This window comes from Schistocerca cancellata, chromosome 9 (assembly GCF_023864275.1).
Source record: "Schistocerca cancellata isolate TAMUIC-IGC-003103 chromosome 9, iqSchCanc2.1, whole genome shotgun sequence".
Classification (NCBI taxonomy): Eukaryota; Metazoa; Arthropoda; class Insecta; order Orthoptera; family Acrididae; genus Schistocerca; species Schistocerca cancellata.
In genome coordinates, this window is record NC_064634.1 from 23,219,326 (window position 1) to 23,242,505 (window position 23,180).

The 23,180-nt window shown below is 42.6% G+C and overlaps 1 protein-coding gene across 1 annotated transcript in view; it reads right to left on the minus strand.

Annotated features, from left to right (window-relative positions):
- Positions 1 to 23,180, minus strand: part of LOC126100333 (acidic fibroblast growth factor intracellular-binding protein) — a 100,743-nt gene that overhangs the window by 29,923 nt on the left and 47,640 nt on the right. The window contains exons 6-7 of the mRNA XM_049910945.1: positions 15,267 to 15,494; positions 710 to 964 (exon numbers count right to left, since the gene is read on the minus strand). Of these exons, the coding sequence (XP_049766902.1) occupies positions 710 to 964; positions 15,267 to 15,494 (483 nt within the window). The remainder of the gene's footprint in view (positions 1 to 709; positions 965 to 15,266; positions 15,495 to 23,180) is intronic.

Genomic DNA, 23,180 nt, shown 5'->3' on the forward strand with positions numbered 1-23,180 from the left:
GGAATGTGACCAGTAGTATTTTGACATTGTAGAATAAAATACCCACACAATACCTCTGCCAGAAATAGATATTCCCAGTTCCAAAACTACCAGAAAGCCAGGAATGCATAACATGCACTAGTTGCTACATCATACTACTATTGATAGTAGTGCCCTTTACAATGGTGATTAGGTTTCAGTATCCCATCAGAAGGTTGAGCAATAGCTGAAAATATTATGATTCATATTGTGGTTCTATGCTCAAAACCAAATAGCTTTTGTCTGAAACATGCTGTAATTATCATGCCTGATAACAATGCAAACTGTAAGGAGTGAAAATTGGGTGACAATCATTTTTAATAGGACTCCCTATACTAATTACATGTGATCATACTACATAAAAAGTGAACCCACAAAATCTTTTGTGGAACTGCACTACATTAAAAATGCAAATTGTTGGCAATAATTTTACGCAATGTGGAGCACAAGAAAGTTCATCCCTTTTTGACTGACTGCAGTATCATTTCAGGTGAAATTAATATGATCCCATTTGTGTGTGTGTGTGTGTGTGTGTGTGTGTGTGTGTGTGTGTGTGTGTGTGTTTTTCCACTGTAAGAAAAGCATATTATCTTATCTGATACTTATTAGTAAATTAGCAAGTGCAATTACATCTTTTGTCCGTCAGAAATGTGGAACAGAAAAATGGATATCCAAAAGTAATTATGCCCACCTGAAGATGTCCATCTCAAGTGCTGACGTAGTATAAGCATTGAGGAATGATCGAAGGTCTTGATGTGGCCAACCTGCTTGCCTCCATGGTTCCAAACAACGTTCAACAAGCTCTACAAACAAACATCGGACCTCTCGTGTACGGTGAAGGCCTGCAGCAATACCCACCAATGCACGAGAATATGAGCGGAAGCTTGACTCCAGCTCATTGAGGGACCGTTCCAACAGGACAGGCTTTAATCTCATCAGCACCAAACTGTTGAATGTAATCATACACAAATTTGAACAGCAGTATATGAATCAGCTCTGTTAATATCAATTTGTGTAAACATAAGATTCATATACACACATCAAAAAAGTTTTGCATCACCCCAGTTCCCAGAACTCCTGAACACACTGACTGTGGATATTGTATCACAGCCTCAGTCCCTTTGATAGTTCAGAGATGTCACTAAAACCCACCCAAACTTGTAAACAACCATGCATGAGCAGTGCCTATGAGACGGAGGGGGTCTGACAGCCAATCAGTTCCAGTCATTCCACCAGGAAGGAGGTACACAGCTCATCTTCCCTATAGTTCAACCATGCCTGGACGGTCAATACCGTAGTTCGATTGTGTCCGTACTGTTACTTTGTGCCAGGAAGGGCTCTCAACAAGGGAAATGTCCAAGTATCTCTGAGTGAACCAAAGCGAAGTTGTTCGAATATGGTGGAGATACAGCACAACTTCAATGGTCATTAGCGCCCTGACGACATTAAGAATGCACCGCGAGGCAAAAGTTTAAAACAACAACTAAAAGGGAAAACACGATAAAAGACAGACTGACAGGCATAGGATTAAAAAACAGCATCATCAAATGTCCTTAGTGAGGTTTGTCAAATTGATAAAACGAAGAACACGAGCAGCTGCTCGTGGATCATCCGCTAAAACGGCATCTAAAGTACATGGCAGGTTAAGATCGAGACGCAGTGCGTTAAAATCCGGACACGACATTAAAATGTGGCGGACCATCAGCAATTGCCCACATGGGCAGAACGGCGCCAGCGCAGCCGTCAGCAGATGGCGATGGCTGAACCGGCAGTGTCCAATTCGTAACCGGGCCAAAACTACCTCCTCCCGCCGAGAAGGGCGTGAGGAGGACGTCCAAGCCACGGGAAGAGGTTTCAAGGCCCGAAGCTTGTTGGCTGTAAGGGCAGCCCAATCGGCATGCCACAGCGATAAAATGCGCCGACAAATAACCCTGCTAAAATCTGACGAAGGGACACAACAAGAAGCTGTCCGAGGCTGGAGGACCGCAGCCTTGGCCGCGGCATCTGCAGCTTCGTTCCCAGGGATACCGACATGGCAAGGGACCCACATAAAGCTAACCGGAGAACCGACGTCCACCAGCTGCCGAAGAGAGCGTTGGATCCGTGGATCCGGTGCACGAAAGGGTGAACCGGATACGGATCACTGAGGCTCTGGATGGCACTCAGGGAATTGGAGCAGATGACATAAGCAGAATGTCGGTGGCGGCAGATGTAAAGAACAGCCTGGTAGAGGGCAAAGAGCTCAGCTGTGAAGACCGAACAATGGCCATGGAGCCGGTATTTGAAACTTTGTGCCCCGACAATAAAAGAACACCCGTCCCCGTCATTGGTCTTAGAGCCATCTGTATAAATAAAAGTCATATTGATGAACTTCGAACGAAGTTCCACAAAACGGGAGTGGTAGACCGAACCGGGGATAACCTCTTTTGGGAGCGAGCTGAGGTCAAGGTGAACGCGGACCGGAGCCTGGAGCCAAGGTGGCGTGTGGCTCTCGCCCACTCGAAAGGTTGCAGGGAGTGAAAAATTAAGGTGTTGAAGGAGGCGACGAAAGCGAACTCCAGGGGGTAGCAGGGCAGAGACATACAACCCGTATTGACGGTCGAGAGAGTCGTCAAAAAAGGAACGATAAGACGGATGGTCGGGCATTGACAGTAGCCGACAGGCATACCGACAAAGCAGTATATCGCGCCGGTAGGTGAGTGGCAATTCGCCAGCGTCAGCATGAAGACTCTCTACGGGACTAGTATAAAATGCTCCGATCGCAAGTCGTAAACCCCGATGTTGTATGGAGTTGAGGCGGCGTAAGATGGATGGCCGTGCAGAGGAGTATACGAAGCTCCCATAATCCAGCTTGGAGCGGACGATCGACCGATATAGACGAAGTAGGATGGTTCGATCCGCTCCCCACGACATACAACTGAGAACACGGAGGACATTTAAAGAACGGGTACAACGGGCGGCCAAATATGACACATGTGGAGACCAGCTAAGTTTCCTGTCAAATGTAAGGCCTAAAAATTTGGTTGTCTCCACGATTGGGAGAGCAACGGGACCGAGTCGTAAGGACGGTGGGAGAAACTCTTTGTAGCACCAGAAGTTAATACAGACCGTCTTCTCGGCAGAAAAACGGAAGCCACTGGCGACACTCCAGGAGTAAAGACGGTCAAGAGAACGCTGAAGACAGCGCTCCAGGACACGTGTACACTGCGCGCTGCAATAGATGGTAAAATTGTCCACGAAAAGGGAGCCTGATACATCAGCTGGGAGGCAATCCATTATTGGATTGATCGCGATGGCGAAGAGAGCGACGCTCAAAACTGAGCCCTGTGGCACCCCATTCTCCTGGCGAAAGGTGTCGGACAGGACAGAACCCACACGTACCCTGAACTGTCGATCCATTAAAAAGGAACGAATAAAAAGAGGGAGGCGACCGCGAAGGCCCCATGTATACATGGTGCGGAGAATGCCCGCCCTCCAACAGGTGTCGTAAGCCTTTTCCAAATCAAAGAACACAGCCGCGGTCGGGCGCTTCCGCAAGAAGTTATTCATAATGAAGGTCGACAAGGTAACCAGATGGTCAACAGCAGAGCGGCGCCTACGAAATCCACGTTGTACATTGGTAAGTAGGCGTCGAGACTCGAGCAGCCAAACCAATCGAGAGTTAACCATTCGCTCCATCACTTTACAGACACAGCTGGTAAGCGAGATAGGTCGATAACTGGAAGGCAAGTGCTTGTCCTTCCCCGGCTTAGGAATCGGGACAACAATAGACTCGCGCCAGCATGCGGGAACATGTCCCTCAATCCAGATGCGATTGTATGTACGAAGAAGAAAACTTTACCCGCAGGAGAAAGGTTCTTCAACATCTGAATATGAATAGAATCAGGCCCTGGAGCGGAGGACCGTGATTGGCCAAGTGCGTTTTCGAGTTCCCGCATGGTGAATGGGGCATTATAACTTTCATGATTCGAGGAGCGGAAGTTAGGTGGCCTAGCCTCCTCTGCCTGTTTGCGGGGGAGGAAGGCAGGGTGGTAATGATCGGAGCTCGAAACCTCTGCGAAAAAGCGGCCGAAGGCATTGGAGACATCCTCAGGGGCCACAAGGACGTCATTCGCGACCGTCAAGCCAGAAACTGGTGAGTGGACCTTAGTGCCAGATAGCCGGCGCAGGCTACCCCAGACAACAGGAGAAGGAGTAAAACTGTTGAAGGTGCTTGTGAAAGCAGCCCAGCTGGCTTTCTTGCTTTCTTTAATAATACGACGACACTGAGCACGTAATCGTTTATAATTGATACAATTCGCCACTTTAGGGTGGCGTTTAAAGGTGCGTAAAGCACGTCAACGAGCACGTAAAGCGTCTCTACATGCTGCGGACCACCAGGGGACCGGTACGCGACGTGGAGAAGAAGTAGGGTGAGGGATGGAATATTCAGCAGCAGTGAGAATGACTTCCGTGAAGTGTGCGACCTGACGATCGCAGCTTGGGAAGGTTTGATCCTGAAAGGTCACCCTGGAAGAAAAGAGCCCCCAGTCTGCCTTGGAGATGGTCCAACTAGAGGAGCACGGAGAGGGGGTATGCTGCAGGAGATGGATAACACACGGGAAGTGGTCACTCGAATATGTATCAGAAAGTGCATACCACTCAAACCGGCGTGCAGGTTGGGTAGTACATATAGAGAAGTCTAAATGGGAATAGGTGTGAGATGTGTCCGAAAGAAAAGTAGGGGCGCCAGTATTGAGGCAGACAAGATTGAGCTGGTTGAAAAGGTCTGCTAACAAGGAGCCCCTCGGGCAGGATGCTGGAGAGCCCCAAAGGGAATGGTGGGCATTGAAGTCTCCAGTTAACAAAAATGGTGCAGGTAGCTGAGCAATAAGTTGCATCATGTCTGCCCTGGTAACAGCAGATGACGATGGAGTGTAAACGGTACAAATGGAAAATGTAAAAGTGGGGAGAGTAATGCGGATGGCAACTGCCTGCAGGCCGGTGTGCAACGTGATGGGATCGTAGTAAATATCATCCCGGACCAGCAACATAACCCCTCCATGAGCTGGGATACCTACCACAGGGGGTAGGTCAAAACGCACAGAGGTGTAGTGTGCCAAGGCAATTTGATCGCATGGGCGTAGCTTTGTTTCCTGGAGGGCTACGACGAGCGGACGGTGCAAGCGGAGCAGCAACTTCAAGTCCTCTCGGTTGGAGCGAATGCTGCGAATATTCCAGTGAATAAGTGCCATCGTAAGAAAAGGAAGATGAAAGAAGGGGTCACCTTGAAGGCCGCTGAGGGCCTGGCTTCGAGCGAGCACTGCTGCCGCTATCAGTAGGCGGACAGTCATCGTCCATTGGGTCTATAGGTTCATCGGCCATCTTGGGAGGATGGCCGGGAGGGGGAGCTTCCTCCGCCGGTGAACGGCCAGATGTTCGGCTACCAGCGGTGCGGCCAGGCGAAACGGATGACGGCCTGGGGCGGCAACCGCTGGGTGGCGCAAGAGAAGAAATGCGCCGTGGCGGAGAAGGAGAACTGTGCTTCCTATGAGCTTTCGTGGAAGGACGTTTGGTGGAAGTACCGGTTGAAGGCTGGGAGGTCGAGGTACGTAGGAAGTCTGCACGGGATGGTTCCTTCTTGAAGGCCCATGCATCTGACTTCGGGGTCTTCGTCTTAGCAGAAGCTGAAGAAGGGGCTGGTGTCTGTGGGGTGATGGGAGGAAGAGGAGACGTCGACCGCGCGATCTTAGCACTGGCCGAACGGACGACCGTGGTGCTGAAGGTCAGATCGCATGCCTGGGTTGCCACCTCCCTGGTAGTCCAAGGAGAGGCGAGGACAGTACTGTATTTCCCCGCTGGGAGCAGCGCGGGCTTCCTACTAGCCAATAGCTTGCGAGCAGCCGAGGTGGACACTTTCTCTTTGACCCGAATTTCTTGGATACAGCGTTCTTCCTTATAGACAGGACAGTCGCGGGAGGATGCGGCATGGTCACCCTGACAGTTCACACAATGAGGAGACGGAGGTGGACAGTCACCCTCATGGGCATCCCTGCCACAAGTGACACATTTAGCCGCATTGGAACAAGACTGTCGAGTGTGATTGAAACGCTGACACTGGTAGCAGCGCGTAGGTGTCGGGACATAGGGGCGAACAGAAATAACCTCATAGCCCGCCTTGATGCGCGATGCCAGCTTAACACTATCGAAGGTCAAGAAAAGTGTCCGGGTCGGTACAAGGTCATTGTTGACCTTTTTCATGACCCTATGGACAGCCGTCACGCCCTGCTCAGCGAGGAAAGATTGAATCTCCTCGTCAGTCAATCCATCGAGGGAGCTAGTATAGACTACACCACGAGACGAATTCAAAGTTCGGTGGGCCTCCACCCGGACAGGGAACGTGTACAGGAGTGTGGCCCGAAGCAGTTTTTGTGCCTGAAAGGCACTCTCAGTTTCTAGTAATAAGGTACTGTTACGCAACCTGGTACAAGATTTGACAGATCCGGCTATGGCATCTACGCCCTTCTGGATAACGAAAGGGTTGACAGAGGAAAAATCCTTTCCGTCCTCAGATCGAGAAACGACGAGGAACTGTGGGGCAGGCGGTAGTACTTTTGTCACTGGTGGCTGGTCACGTTTCCGTTTTTGGGCAGAAGTCGAGAGAGATGGAGTGGAATCCATTGCGGAGGAATCCCCCATGACTGCCAGCGTCTCCGACGGCGCGCTCCTTCCTTGTGGGGACCTTCTCAGAGGGCACTCCCGCCTTAGGTGAATGTTTACACCTCAGGTCACACCTCCCGAGAAACAGACGGAGGGACCAATCGGCATGGTCAGAAGGTATCAGCTCAGGCAATCACCCCTCCTCGGGCCTGGCCTTTACCAGAGGGTACGCGCGTGCCTTACATGTCTACCCAGGGCGGGGACTTACGCGTTACCCTGTCACCGGCTACGCGTGCGAACGTGTGGGTCGGCCTTCAGGCACCCACAGGGAGGAAGGAAGAAGAGGAAAAAGAAGAGAGAGAGGGAGAAAGAGGACAGACTGTCTCAAACACCGAGGCGGAGACCAGAGAAGGTAAGGAGAAGAAGGCAATGAGAAGGCAAGGAGAAGAAGGCAATGAGAAGGCAAGGAGAAGAAGGCAATGAGAAGGCAAGGAGAAGAAGGCAATGAGAAGGCAAGGAGAAGAAGGCAATGAGAAGGCAAGGAGAAGAAGGCAATGAGAAGGCAAGGAGAAGAAGGCAATGAGAAGGCAAGGAGAAGAAGGCAAGGAGAAGTCAAGGGAAAGAGTAAGGAAGACAGTGAGGTGGAGAAGAGCAAAGAAAGGAACCAACAAAAGGAAGGAAGAAACGAGAAGTGAAAAACCAAAAAGACCACAATTATAGGTCGTGGAACCATCCGTCTCCGGACGCAGGCGCTAACTACCCCCGTGAGGGGGATGGACTCCTTTTAGTCGCCTCTTACGACAGGCAGGAATACCTCGGGCCTATTCTAATCCCCGGACCCGCAGGGGGGGATACAGAGAGAGAGGAACTGCCAATGACATGCCTCGCTCAGGCCGCCCAAGGGCTACTACTGCAATGGATGACCACTACCTATGGATTATGACTCGGAGGAACCCTGACAGCACCACAACCATGTTGAATAACGCTTTTTGTGTGGCCATAGGACATCCTGTTACGACTCAAACTGTGCGCAATAGACTTTATGATGCGCAACTTCACTCCCAACATCCACAGCAAGGTCAATCTTTGCAACGACGACACCATGCAGCGCAGCACAGATGGGCCCAAAAACATGCCGAATGAACCAATCAGGATTGGCATCACATCCTCTTCACAGAAGAGTGTCGCATATGCCTTCAACCAGACGATCGTTGGAGGAGTGTATGGAGGCAACCCACTCAGGCTGAATGCCTTAGACACACTGTCCAGCAAGTGCAGTGTACCTGTGTATCGCAGTTTGAAGGCGATTGATATTGACTTGGCTGGTCAGTTTAATAAACAGCAGTTGATTGGAGGTCCAAATGTTTTTCGTGGACTTCATCTGAACTTTACCTGTGATGTACAAGCAGTGTTTGGAGGTAGTACCTGGTTGACACTTGCTGTTGTATGGGGCAATCACGCAGATTATGGTGGCCTTGAAGCATTTCCAGATGCTAACATTTTGGCTTGGAAAACATGGAGTACAGCTGAGACTACAGGACTCTTGGCTAAACAGCCTTATGGTACTCTTTTTCCAAGCATGCCATTTGTTTTGACTACGAGAAGGAAGAAGAAGTTAAATGCTGATGAGTACATCTTTATATGGGTGAAAGTCGGCAATGGCAATTGTAAAATAAAGATCAACGGTGATTGTATGATATATTATAGACAATAAAGACTTCCGGTCACCACGCGCTAGCACAGCGCCAGCGTGCCTTATCAGTCCCGACTGGCGTGACCGGAAACCAGTTTTTCTGCAACACGGGCCTAGTAATACTAGGGCCCGTGTTGCCCGGCAGCCTCGTCCAGCGGCTAAGTCCCGTTCAAGGTCACCCGCCTAGCGTGCAACCAAGAGCGGCACGGCCACCAAAACAAAAAGTGAATAGATTTTTTTAATAAAAAAAAGGGAAGGAGATAAGGAAAGGACAGAACATACTTTATTGTCTATAATATATCATACAATCACCATAACGGCTGTACAATACATGAATGCCATCCTTCGACTGATAGGAAACCATATCGGCAGCATATTGGCGAGGCATTTGTCTTCATGGATGATAATTTATGCCCCCATCGTGCACATCTTGTGAACCACTTCCTTCAGGATAACGACATTGCTTGACTAGAGTGTCCAGCATGTTCTCCAGACATGAACCCTATTGAACATGCCTGGGATAGATCGAAAGGGGCTGTTTATGGACGTGACCCACCAACCACTCTGAGGGATCTATGCCGAATCGCCACTGAGGAGTGGGACAGTCCGGGCCAACGTGCCTTGATGAACTTGTGGATAGTATGCCACGATGAACACAGGCATGCATCAATGCAAGAGGACGTGGAACTGGGTATCAGAAGTGCAGGTGTGTACAGAAATCTGGACAACCACCTCTGAAGGTCTCACTGTATGGTGGTACAACACGCAATGTGTGGTTTTCATGAGCAATAAAAAGGCATGTAATGATGTTCATGTTGATCTCTATTCCAATTTTCTGTACAGGTTCCGGAACTCTCAGAACTGAGGTTATGCAAAACATTTTTTGACGTGTGTAGTTTGTAATTCTTACTATATGACAAAAACACATAAGTAAAACCTGAAAGATGGAACATAAAGGAAGAGGGAAGCACAGCTGTCTACATTTAACATTTGTTAAAAGTTCTCTTATTTGTTAATAAACAATGATATATGAAAATATAACCACATAAATATTACATGGGAAAAGCTGTGAGCAACTGACAGGTACCAAAACAAGAAAATCAAATTGAATACTGACTGCTGTTAGACTTTTGTTGCATCATTCACCAGTGCACACAAGTACACCCACACACATACAGTGGATGTTTTACCACATGGAAAAATTTTATGAGTATAAAAAGCTGCCTCAGTAGAGCAATGCCTTTGAAATCAAAACTTTAACTGAGTAAATACTCTATTGCTAGACAGCTGGATGACAGCCCTTGAGTGCACTACCTAATCAAAAATTTTGAGAATATTGTAAGGAGTGAGACTGGTATTAATTTATTACTATTACTTAATATACTCATTAATAGTTATCAATATAACACATCTGCAATTTCTGCAAGCCACACAGTACCCAATTTACAAAGCATTCCTTACTAACCAGATAGGTAACATTGGAAGTGAGCATGAAAGTAAAATCAGAGAAATTTGAGGTCATGAGGGGCAGCTAACACACTGCCCCCCCCAAAACTCTATTCATGAATGAAATAGTAGTCACTCACGAAGTAACCAGGTGACTTGCAGCACATACATGTAGATGTAAAACAAAAAATATTATTTGGTGCTAAAACGCAAGAAATTTTAAAGTACAGCACATTCTGTAGAATACTTTTAAACTTAGCACTCACAAAGTAAATCCACAGCAACTGAACTGCTAGCAACTAAACAAACCAAGTTATGAAATAAACATTAAGTGGCAATCATAATACTCTATAAGACAGATTAAGTTTTTATGTGGTACATGGTTTAGCACAAGCCTAATCTAGTTCCTGTTTAAGAAACAGGATGCACAAACTTACAACAGGACGCTCAAATAATAAAAACAGAAACAGCACATCACCTAGAGGGGATGAAATCACAATGAGCTTTCTGCAGAGTTTGATGAAGGACCCATTACTGTTCTCGCTCTGTGTCAATGCAGCTTATACAAAACAAAAGGCAAAATTAGCCTATTTTGCAGGTGGTACAAGCATTATTGTCAAGCCAATCAAAGAAGCATCCACAGGAAAAAAATTAACTATGTTTTTGTTCTGGTTATTAACTGGTTTTTAACAAATGAACTAGCTTTAAACTTTGGGGGAAAAAAAAATACGGATCATCTACTTCTTACCGCAAAAAATACCCCATCTACTATGAATGTAGTTTGCCAGCAAAAAATAATAAAAAGGCTAGAAATTATCACTCATGAAATTTTTTGTGAGTTATTGAGATATTCTCTTATACAATGCTTGAAGAAAAAATTATTGGTGCTTCCCTTTCATGAGTCTAACTCCAATTCAGATAACAGTGCAATATTGAGCTATAAAACTCTTTGGCAAAAATGTATGACAGACGGTAGAAGCGTTTTCAAATGTAGACTCAAGTTATTACTCCTTAAGGAGTATGCTGATAAAATGGAGTGCAACTGGGACACACACAGTCCTCAGCATTCTGAAATGGATAGCTGACTATCGTGGCACATTAGCAACTGTGTTATATTCAGTTTTGAGATAGACTTAGGATACAACTGTAAAATTCATTTACTAAGAATATGGTACTCTTTAATCCACCTGGATTATTTTATTTTATTTTACTTTTTATTGCAAATAGGCCATCTGCGGACCACATTCCAATTTCATTTCTTCATTCTTTGTCCTTTTCTTTTCATTCAGTATGCCTTCATCTGTTCACAATGGTTCTTCTTTCTGTCTTCATACCATACTGAACAAGTCTTTTTAGCTACCCTGCCTTGGAATCCTTTATTTTCAATTCTCTTTCCTTACAGGCTTCTCTGTTGTTTATATCTTCTATTTTTATATCCTTTCTTTCTAAATCCTTTTTTAACTCGTTGGCCCAGTTTGTTGTGGACTTCTTACCCCACAAATATTTGGAAGTCTTATTAGTTAATAGCCTGTCTTGCATTCTAAATAGATGTCCAAAAAATATGAGTCGTCTTTTTCTCATTATTTTTGCAATATTTTTCTATATTTTGGTATATTTCAGCATTACTTTGTAATTTCCAAACTTCTGTTGTGTTTTCTGGTCCTAATATATTCCTTATAACTCACCTTTCTAGTACTTCTGATTTATCTAAATTATAGTTTAATACCATTTGCTTGCATATAGGTGTTCTGGCTTCACTACTGTGTTGTAATGCCTTATTTTCACATTTTTGGATACGCCCTTTTTATTCTAGAGATCTCTGATGATACCATATGCTCTCCCCATTTTATGCGACCTTTCCTCTATTGCAGATTTTTACAAAGCATTTTCTTGGATTATCTCCCCTAAATATTTAAATTTTCTTACCCTCTCTACTTGGGCAATACCTGTTTTCAGAAATTCTGCTCACCCTTAACATTTGTTACAAAGTTTTGTATTTTCTGTAGGAATTCTTAAGCCAGTTCTGGAGGCTATTTCTTCCAGGAGAATTATTTGTGTTATTGCACATGCCACATTTTCGGAAAGTATAGCAAAATCATCTGCAATTGAAAGACAGTTGATTTTGACTTATAGGTTAGATACTGAGTTCAATGAGTTTTTCATTCCGAATTCTTACTATTTTCTCTAACACACTACTAAAAAGAATTGGAGTTATGCCATCACCTTGTCATACGCCTACTTTTATTTTGAAAGGTGCATGTCAGAAAATAGAACATGTTCTAGGATTTCTGTAAACACAGTTCTAATGTGCTATGGATAACAAGTGTATCACAGTGTGTGATTCAAATGGTGAGACAACTGTGCCCATACTCCAAAGTTGAAGTACATAGGACAGTATGATTCTTGTGGACAAGACTTCTAAATTGCACACAGAGTCATCATAAAATCTTGGCGTTATATGGGCCAAATGTAAGGTCTCATTCAGTCATAGTGAAACAGTGCCAACATATTGATTAAGGCCACATAGATGTAGGAGATGCTGATTGAGAAATCCAGATCTTGCACCACACAATTACTATCTTCTCAGCAAGCTGAAAGAAATTCTTTTTGGAAAGCTGACAGAACATTTGAGGGGAAAAAAATTTTGCAACAATGAGGATATTCACACAGCTCTGTAATCAGGAAGTGTATTTCGATTGTCGAGGAGCTGAGTAACTGATAGTACGTTTGTAGTGCTTCAAGAATTTCTGCATAAATTCTAGAATCACTCGGCCTTCTATTGTCTCGAACACACAATATTTTAAATATAAGTGTGAGAGAGCCTATCTACTGTGAGTCACCAGTATGTGTGTGCAGGTCCAAAGTGTGTAGTAAGAAGACCGTAGACATGGCGGTCGAACGGCATCGACAAGTATTTGCTGGTCGCACCATGGAAGCCGTAGTGAAAGAACAAGGAGTGTTTATGTATTCTGTACTGTTTTATAACTTTGACTATTGTAGTAGGGAGAAAAAAAAAAACACAGTTGAAATATTGTTAATTGTTGTTCGTTTTGGGCATTGAGAGGATAAGATGTATGTTCAGATTCAGAATGAGAATGGACTTGGGTTTTAAGCCAACCTTTTCTTATGTGTAAATGAACTCTGGTTTTAACCTCTGGACACGTGAAGGGACTTACTTGATAGTGTTTGTTTATGTGGAGAATGAGTTTTGTAAAAGTTTGATGTTCAAATATACGTCGTGAAGTTAAGCAAAAGAAACTGTGCACGTCTGCTTATTTTTATAATTAGAAAGAATCTTGAGAAACTCCTGTTCCTAGCAGATATGCTTCAGAGAAGAAGAGAAAAGGGGGTTGCAGCAGCAGCAAGCTAACCAGCAAGGAAAGTCGGCTGACCACCTCAAGTAAGTCTATTGTTAAAGAACTGGGATTTTGCTCAATACTTCACCACTTTAAGTTGTCCAAAGTGTTAGACATTGTGACTGTTGTTTACAGAGACTTGGTGTCAACACTGAAATATAGCATCGTGTATCTGACTTGTCTATTTGAATTCACGGCTTGTTTTAAGACGTATATATTAATAAAACTGTTGTATAAATAAAAAGACACAAAGAAATCAACTTGCATTGAAATTTAATATCTGTGTTCTGTGGCTCTTGAGGGATTTAAGCCTGCAGTGATTAACCAATCACCTCCACATGAAGAATATATTCAAAGCTATTAGATATCTGGTGAGATTAACAATATGTAACTCAAGTCTAGAGGCATTCTGACACTGAAAAAGCATAGTAGATCCACAACTGAAAATAACAGTAATTAATCCTACTCTAGCAGTAATTAATCCTACTCACCAAGGAAATCTGTCTTTCTCAAAATATGGATTCTTGGTTGTGTGTCTTCCTCCTAGTGTAAATATCTTTTAGTCTCCACGAGACTTCTCTAAATGCACTAGGCATCTTTTCAAAAAGTATTTTCTATAGTCAAGGATAAAATGATGGAAATTACAAAGTCTATGGAAAATGGACTACAAGGCCAAATATTCTGAATATACTTATTCATTATCAGACAAAACGGACTGCAGGCTACTGTTTAGTTACAGAGTGTTTATCTTGCAGCCATCAGTCAGAAAACTAGTTTGATGCGGCTCTCGACATTAGCTTATCCTATGCAGGCCTCTTCCTCTCAACACAGCTGCTGCAACGCCATTTGAACCTGCTTACTGTCGTCGAGCCTCGGTTTTCCTCTTCAATTTGTACCCCTCACACTTCTCTCGATTACCAAATGTATAACTCCCTGGGCCTCAAGAGGTGTCCTATCAACTGATCCCTTCTTTAAGTCACAGTGTGCCATAAAGTTCTTTTTCCTCCAGTTTTATTCAGCAGCTCTTCCATGGTTAACCAATCTACCCATCTGATCATCAGCATTCTTCTGTAGTTAGTTACATTATCAGTAACAAACAGTTACAACTGTATCAGCACTGATGTCAGTAAAGATATACTTATAAACAAATTGTTGTAAAAACAATGTAGGAAAGAATAGATTGATACCTATAGGAAACATAACATGCTAAGTTGCAGATAGGCGCAATCAAAAGTCACTTACTCATAAGATTTTGGCCACAACCTTCATAGGAAAAAGAGAAACATGCACCATTCATTCACACAAGCAAGCACACCTCACGCATACATGATCACCAACTCCAGCATCTAAGACCAGAATGCAACAATATGGAAGGGGTGGGCAAGGTGAAGGGAACACGTTAGCAGTGCACGGGTGGAGGAAGAGAGGAGTGCTGCATGGAGGAATGCCAACAGGTGTAGCATCACCACCTTGTGGGGCAGAGATGTGGGGAAAATGGAGTGAAAAAGGAGAGGAGTGGGGAAAGTGGGTGGGTGCACTGGCAGAGACTGGCAAACAAAGAGGGTAGGAAATGAGAATGGGGAGGAGATGATAGGGCAGAGGAGGTGGAAACTGTTGGGTGGAGGGTGTGAGGACAGTATGTTATCAGAGATTGAGTTTGGGAGACGGCTTGGGTAGTGAAACTGCCATTGAAATCAACCATGTTATTGTTCAGCTGCATGTTGCGCCACAAGATGGTCTACTCTGCTCTTGGCCACAGTTTCGCAGTGGCCATTCATCCTGGTGGACGGCTGGTTGGTATTAATACCAATAAAATTTTTGATGAAGGTCTTGGTCGAAAGCTTATACATAAGTTTTTGATTGTGCCTGTCTGCAACTTAGTGTGTTATCTTTACGGTAAATAGCAACCCTACATAGCTGATATTCCTATCTGGAGTTTTAATTGTTATAAAAATATTTTATATTATAAAATATGGGTTTTCTAACATCATACAAGAATGAAAATGTAGGAACAAACTGTATGTTACAACCAAAACCTCACCACAGGAATAAGGGAATTTCTGAGATATAAGTGCCACAACAGTTACACTTACTGTCACAACAGTTTTACTTACTGCTTATGTTCTTTCTCTTTATCCTGCAGGCATCTGAGTTCACGCAGGTCAAGCAAGAACTCTCTGTCTAGGTCAGTGTGATCATGTTCTGTCCCTGGATCTCGATATGTCCAGCTTCCCATGATAGCATGAGCACAGTGTTCAAAATCAGACAGTACTAGATGTTGCAGCTTGCGTTTTCCTGTCTCAAAGCGAGCCAGTCCTATAAAGACAACAGCAGCGTAGCGTCTGCAAATAAACACACAACTTACATCTATTTCAACACATCACAACGTTTGCTCATAATTCCATTAAATCACCTTAATAATGCTATAATCTAAGACTATAAAAAGTAAAACTAATTACTTTAATTTATTCTCATCATTTATCAACAAGCTTAAGATGAAAATGTATTCATGAGATCTACAAGAACGTAGACAGTGGTACCTGATATTTGATAGCCTTAAACAGTTTCACTAAACAAAATATGTTCTTACACAACACCTGGTCAGGCATGTGACTGCATGCAGTTGTATGCATACAGAAGCCAATGTTTTGCTCTCAAGGGGAAGATGTTACAAAGTGGTTTAATGTTTTCTACTCATATTCCATTAAGTTGTCCTGTTTCAAAAAAACATCACCAACACGAACTCATATTTTAAGAAGGAAACAGCACACACACAAAATATCAGCCCCATAAATTGATCCCGCACAAAAATTTGGACCATAATTCAGGCAATAAGCAGTTATGACCTCATTCAAGTACAGATTTTAAACATTAAATCAAACAATGGAAACTCCAGGTAGGAGTATCAGCAATGTAGGAAAAGATAGATTGCTACATGTCAAATTGCAGGCAGGCGCGATTAAAAGACACTCACATGTAGGTTTCAGCCACAGCCTTCCCCAGTACACACACACACACACACACACACACACACACACACACACACACACACACACACACACACACACACACACGCTCAAACAAGCACAACCTCACGCGCAAACACTCATTCTGGCCCTTGATGGTGGAGTAGGCGGTTGTGTATGTGTGAGGGGTGTTTGCTTGGTTGCTTGCTTTTGCTCATGTGTGTGTGTGTGTGTGTGTGTGTGTGTGTGTGTGTACTAACGAAGGCTGTGGCCAAAAGCTATATGGGAGTGTCTTTTAATCACGCCTGTCTGCAATTTGACATGTATTCTTTACGTTAAGTAGTAATCTATCTTTTCCTATATTGTAGATTTTAAACTATCATGCGCACAGGTTGTTTGTCATTCACTCCACCCCACTGCAGTCACCGAGCAGCAAGTACTGTGCAGCGAAGTATGAGGTTTGTGAAATTGATAACATACTTTCTTCAGTGTGTCAGAGTGTGCAGTTTCTAGTTATAGCTGGTGCCAGAGATCTCTCTGCTTTGAAAATTTGTATGTTGTGATTCACGAACGCAGTGTAAATGAATGAAACAAATTAATGTGTCACTGAGGAAATGGCATAGCTCTGTTTGATTGCTAACATTACTGTTGTGGCTTACTTTCTTTGGATTTTAAAGCTAGCACAATTAAAGTGAAGTGCATTTGCAGGAGATGCGCTTTTCTTCAATGTAATAGGCATGATTAATTGTAAATTGAAGAGCATTAACTTCATTTCATAACAATTCAGTTGTTTAGGTTTACTCATTTTAATTTTTACGTGCCTGTATCTATAAGGTCAAGACCTGCAGTTCAAGAAAAAATTAATAAGATGATAGACAATCAAATCATTGAACACAGTGTAAGTGGTTACTACAATCCACTGTTGGTTGTTAAGTAAGGTAGCAGAGTGTTCCTGGTCTTACAAGTCAGATGTACATACTCTCAATAAACGTATTGAAACTGAAAGAGTCAGACGTATGTGTATTGATGAATTGCTAGCTAGGTTTGAACAAGCCAGATATTTCAGTTCACTGGATTTGACAGTTGGATACTGGCAAGTAAGGTTACACAAAAAAGTTGAAAGACTATACAGTTTTCGTGTTTGACTGAAACCTGTATCATTTCAAAGTACTGCCTTTTGGGTTAAACATTTCACTTTCAGTATTTATTCATGCTTTAGATGAAGCTTTGGGGAAAGACTTCTTACAAGAACGATTATCTATATAGATGATATTTTAATACTGTCCAAGACATGGGAAGAGTACTGTACTCTAGTAACAAAAACACAGCAAAAGGTTTTGTGAGAAAGGTATTACTACTAAACTGTCCAAATTTCATGCTGGTAGGGAGGAATTAATGTTCTTAGGACATATCATACATGTACATGGAATCAAACCTGACCCTGAGAGGATAAGGGCTACAAACAATTACACTCTTTCCTTGAACTAGAAGGATTTTTATCGTAGGTATATACATGGCCAGGTAATGAACAATTCTAGACTGTTAAAATTATTAAGGCAAAGAGCTAAATGGACATGTGACAAAGGGATATCGGAAGCTTCTTAGAATATTGAAGAAGCATTAGGGAATGTGTCCATACTGTAACATCCTATGATGCATGAGCCATTTAAAATAGCAACGAACATATCAGAATATGGTGTCGTTTCTGAATTATTTCAAGGGTAATGGAATCCTGAAACTGGGTTGCATAAAAGTATCATTTTAACAGTAAAAGTCTTAATAAGCATGAATTAGATTACACAGATGTGGAAAAGGAACTACTAGTTATCATATGGAGTATTCAAAAATTCCAAATGCTTGTTTTTACAAGAATTCCAAATAGAAATTTAATTACATATCGGGCTCTCAATACAAAGTTCCCGATGTGTGGTCAAGATTTAGGTGTCAATGAGATGGACTGAAGGACCTGGTGTCATTTTTGCAATCATTTTCTAACCTTAAATTATACTAACGACAAATTCAGTGCTCTAGCCTTAAGAATAAAGCAGGGTATAAAAACAGAGGAATATTTTAGTATTACATTTCAGCAATGTGAAAAGGCATTGTTGTTACCAACTGAGGCAGCATTATGGATGATAACTGATGGTATCTTGTTCTGGAGATTTAATACTACTTTACCTAGTTCAAAACTGTGCATACCTCAAAGTGTTGAAAAAGATCTAATATGATTTATTCATAAGGATATGGAGATTTTGGTATTCCTGAGGCATATGAATAAATTTTGTTACTTCAAGAACTTGAGCCCAAAAATAGTAAAACTACTATGATCTTGTGAAATATCTCAAAAGATTAAAGATGTTACGTGATTTAACCGCTGCTGATTTTTTTGGACAGTTACCTACATGTTAAGTAGGTGTCACTTACATCTATTATCCTATCAAACAAGCTAACCCAGATATACTAATAAAATGTTTCAGATACTATTTCAAAGATTTAGGTAAGCCTCATCGATTCTTCACAGATAAAGGATCACAATTTACAAGCAATAGTTTCAAAGAGCTTCTAGTATGGAAGGAATAAGACATATAGCTATTCCAAAAGATCATCTGTAATCTAACCCTTGTGAACAAGTAATGAAAGAGTTTTAACACATGTGCAGAACATATTGGTCTAACAAGTGTAAGCCAGGGGCTCAGTTGATTCTTGACTTCCAAACTATTTTGAATTAACAACTCCATATGTCTACAGGCTTACCACAGGTAGAAATTGTGAATACAACTTTCATTGGTGAACCAATACTGAAGCTGTTTAAGTGACGACCTTCAATAGAAACTGAAGTAGAAGAACAACAGAACACAGTGAAGAAAATTTACAAAATCAAGCAGACAGTACACTACAAAACTTCAACAAAACAGCAATTACACCTGCATTCTAGGTTAATGACTGGAATTTAAAAAAGGAAACCAGCAAGTTTTTCCACACTACAGGGGGGCTCAAGGTGCGGGGTCTACCTCATCCAAAAGCAGTTATCTTAGTAGATCTAGAGACTGGTCAAGAAAAAGGATTATACAATAACGAGATGTTAAAGAAATTCATATCCCCAGAGAATCTGCGATCTTTGCAGATTTGGAAGGTTGACATCTGTTGGGTGTACCGGTTAACTGTAGCAGCATTCCATATTTTGTTTTCCCTGGAGCAGTTTCTTCCACCCTTACTTTCCTGTTGAGTTTAACATAAATTCATCTCCTCTACTGTCATGTCCTAGAAGTAAATACACCTTATGAAGGTTCTATATAGACCTAGAAGGTGTCAGGTAACAATACATGTTAGGTACATCAACTAAAAAGTGGGAAGACAGAAAAGGAAACTATTCCCTAAATGGAGTATGACGCACTATCATGCAGGTGAGACAGAAGCTTTTGGCAAGTTAACTGTTTTGCTGCTGTGGCTAAGACTATGTTTCACTTAGGTAAACACTCCAAATTGCATTTTTCCACTGTTTTTGATGTGAGTGGGGAGTGACCACTTTGACAATGAAGAATAAAGACAGTCTTTATAAGCTAGTAGTAATGAAGAGATCCCTCATGGACAGTCATGGTCAACAAGTATCTATTGGAAGATGAAGACTAGCTGGGGCGGCATGCAGGAATGTTGTTAGTAACAAGTAGAAAAACAAACATACGAGGAATAACATGAGAGAGGGCTCATAACTGGATGATTTAATGGAATATATGCACCTTATGGCATTGCAAGAAGCACAGGTGAAAAGAAAGAGTACAGAAATATACATCTGGAATGACCAAGTAGATTCGATATGCTACTGAGAAACATCGTCACTGGGAGGGATAAAATAAGAGTCAGAGGCTGTGCATACTGTTAAAGATTTGAGATGGAGCATACCTAGTTTTAAAAGGGTATCAGAGAGGAGAAGGACAGGTGAACCCAGGGAAGAGAGGGTCTAATCCTTGGTCAGGTGAATCCATAGATAGAATGACCAGTGACGAAAAGGTATTTACACAGTATCTGCCAATAGGAGAAGGCATAAGGCAGCTCTTCCAGAGGTAAGAAGCTGTACAGTGACTATTAGTCACACTAGCAGTGCTGTCAAAAATAGTTAAAGCCAATCAGACTTACCTGGGCACTGATGATTCTTTGCATTTACATTTCTGCACACATTTGACTTACCACAGATTTGAAATTTGAAATTACGGAGAGTGGTTCAGGTTAAAATATCAGCACAAATTCATTATGGTAAAGATGAAGCTAAACATTTTCTATCTCAATAAATTTGAGAAATTTATGCTGTTATGATCAATTCATTAAAAACAATGTAAATGCTGTTACTTTTGAGTAAGGGCACTGTAATAATGGTACAATACGATCAAACAGGGCAAATACCTCTCGTGTATCGAACTACGAAAAGGAAATAATGTATGTATAAAATAATTAGGTGATAGTATGAATGAAAATTCAATACAAATAGAACAATAAACTGTGAAAAGGGAAAGTCATTTACTACATTATTACATGCAAGGCCCAAGTGTATGGTTGAAATGGACATAAGCCAGTATTTTGAGTGAAGTGAGTAAGTCTGAAAGGAGGCTATTGAAGAGACTATCTTTTAACTAAGGCAGCTGAAATACATCATATTTTTCTAAAGTGAAAATGCAAAGTGTAGAGCTAAACTTCCGTGAAATTAAAAAAAGGGGGGGGGGGGGGGGGGGAATGTATGTGAGAAATGATGAATCAAGGCATATCTTACAAAGAAAAGGAATACAGAATGTGATGGTGTTTTTTGTAATATGCATAGATATGTAAGTAGAGACACTGTGGATGATAGCTGTCACGTTTATCCTAGGAAACCTAATATTCATTAATTAAAAAGGACTAAGAGAAAAGAAATATACTCATATACTTTTTTTTGTTGTTTGAAGAAATAACAATGAGTTTGGTCTCAAGGGACATTCAGTTTAATTAATAATAACTGAATGAAAGTTAAAATTGTTGTTATTTAGTGAATAATAATAGCAAATATCTTAAGGGAGGGCACTATCATATCTGGTAAAGTACCAATGGATGCAGGTGACAGAATGGCAGTTCTTTTTTAGGATAGGGAGGGTGAAACAAACAATGTTCAGAGACAGGTTGAAAATGACATTCATGCCGATAAAGCAGGCAACCAGAAAGCAAAGTCTAGTATACACAATTGATTCAAGCAACCCCTAACTGGAACTGTAGACATTCAGAAATTGACAGAAAAATTAGGTCCATCCAGTTGCAATTCTGCCAATTCATGAAATCATTTATCCTTATTGCACCAGAATATCCGAGGTCTGAGGGGTAAGCCTAATGAGTTCAAAATTGTTAAGGCTTTCGTGGCCACTTGTTGACAGACTGCCTATTGGCTTCTGTCTCGGGTTCTTCAGCCGACGTTCATCTAATGTGCATGTCTCACCATGAGCTATTTCACGTGGAATGGCAATTTCTATGAAGAGCTGGAAGGTGTCGCCATGGGTAGTCCTCTTAGTCCAGTGGTGGCCAACTTCCTCATGGAACAATTCGAAGCACAGACTCTGGACTTGGCGACTTGCAAACCTAAGGTGTGGTACAGGTATGTCGATGATACTTTCGTGGTGTGGAGCCATGGTGAAGAACAGCTCGGTGACTTCACTTGAACAGCCTCCATGCCAACATAACATTTACCATGGAAGTAGAAAAGGACAAGAAACTGCCATTTCTAGATGTGCTGGTCACAAGGGATGGCGAAAACCTGGGACACAGCGTGTATCAAAAACCGATACACATGGACCGATACTTGCACAAACTGTCAAACCACCACCCAAACCAGAAAAGAGGCATGATTAGTACGCTCGTAAGGAGAGCAGGACGAATATGTGAGCCGCAACACCTCAAACGAGAAATGCAACACCTGGAAACTGTTCAGAGGAGCAATGGGTACTCCAAAAATTATATTAGAAGTGTAGCAGAGCCAAACACTCGGTGAAGTAAGGAACCAGAAAAAGAAATGTTGGGTACGGTCTTTCTGCCATACATTCCCAGAGTGACGGACAGAACCGGTCATATAACATGGCGTAAAGACGATTTTCAAACCGACAAGGAAGATCAAAGAGTGTCTTAGATCGGCGAAGGAGAAAAGAGACCCACTTGTGATGTCGGGAATATACCGTATACCATGCACATGCGGAAAAGTTTATGTCGGAATGACTGGACAATCAATTAACACCAGGATCAAAGAGCATAAGTGACACTGCAGATTGGGGCAGGTGGAGAAATCGGCCGTGGCAGAGCACGCACTGAATGAGACCGGCCACCTAATAAAATTCGCCGGCATGGAAGTTCTGGCTGTAGAGAAGCACTATCACATGCGCTTGTTCAGAGAAGCTGTAGAAATACAAAAACACGCGAACAGTTTCAACAAGAAAGAGGGAAGCCTTAAGATAAACGGGTCCTGGCTTCCCGTACTGCAGCGAACAACTGTTGCAGGTAGCAAGAGGAGAACCGCACCAGAAATGACCGCGGAGAAGCCCTCGGACGTTGACGTGCCGGGTACACATAGTCTGCGACCACGAGCTCGGCTCCAGTTCACCACCGGCAATGGAGGGTGAAGCTTTGACAATGCCAGCCACTCGTGCTGGCGAAATGTCAGAAAAATCATTAGATGAACGTCGGCCAAAGAACCCGAGACAGAAGCCAATAGGCACTTAATGAGTTGCTTATCTGTATTGAAAAATTAGAACTGAGCAACTGCCTCTCTGAAAATCAGGTGACCACTGATACTTGTACATCAGATGTTACAGGAATTAAGTCAACCTTGTACTTCTGTAGAGAAAATATGGAGAAAGAAGGAGTTGCCACATTTGTCAGAAACTGTTTTAATTTCGAGAACACTGATATTAATAAGTTTTGCTCGGAGCAGCGCTTAGAAGCTTGCACTACAGAAGTGGTATTTCATAGCAAGTCCTTTATAATAGTAAGTACACCAGAGCAGCCTTAGGAAACTTAAACCACTTCATACAAAATTGGAAGCAACACTGTTATTCA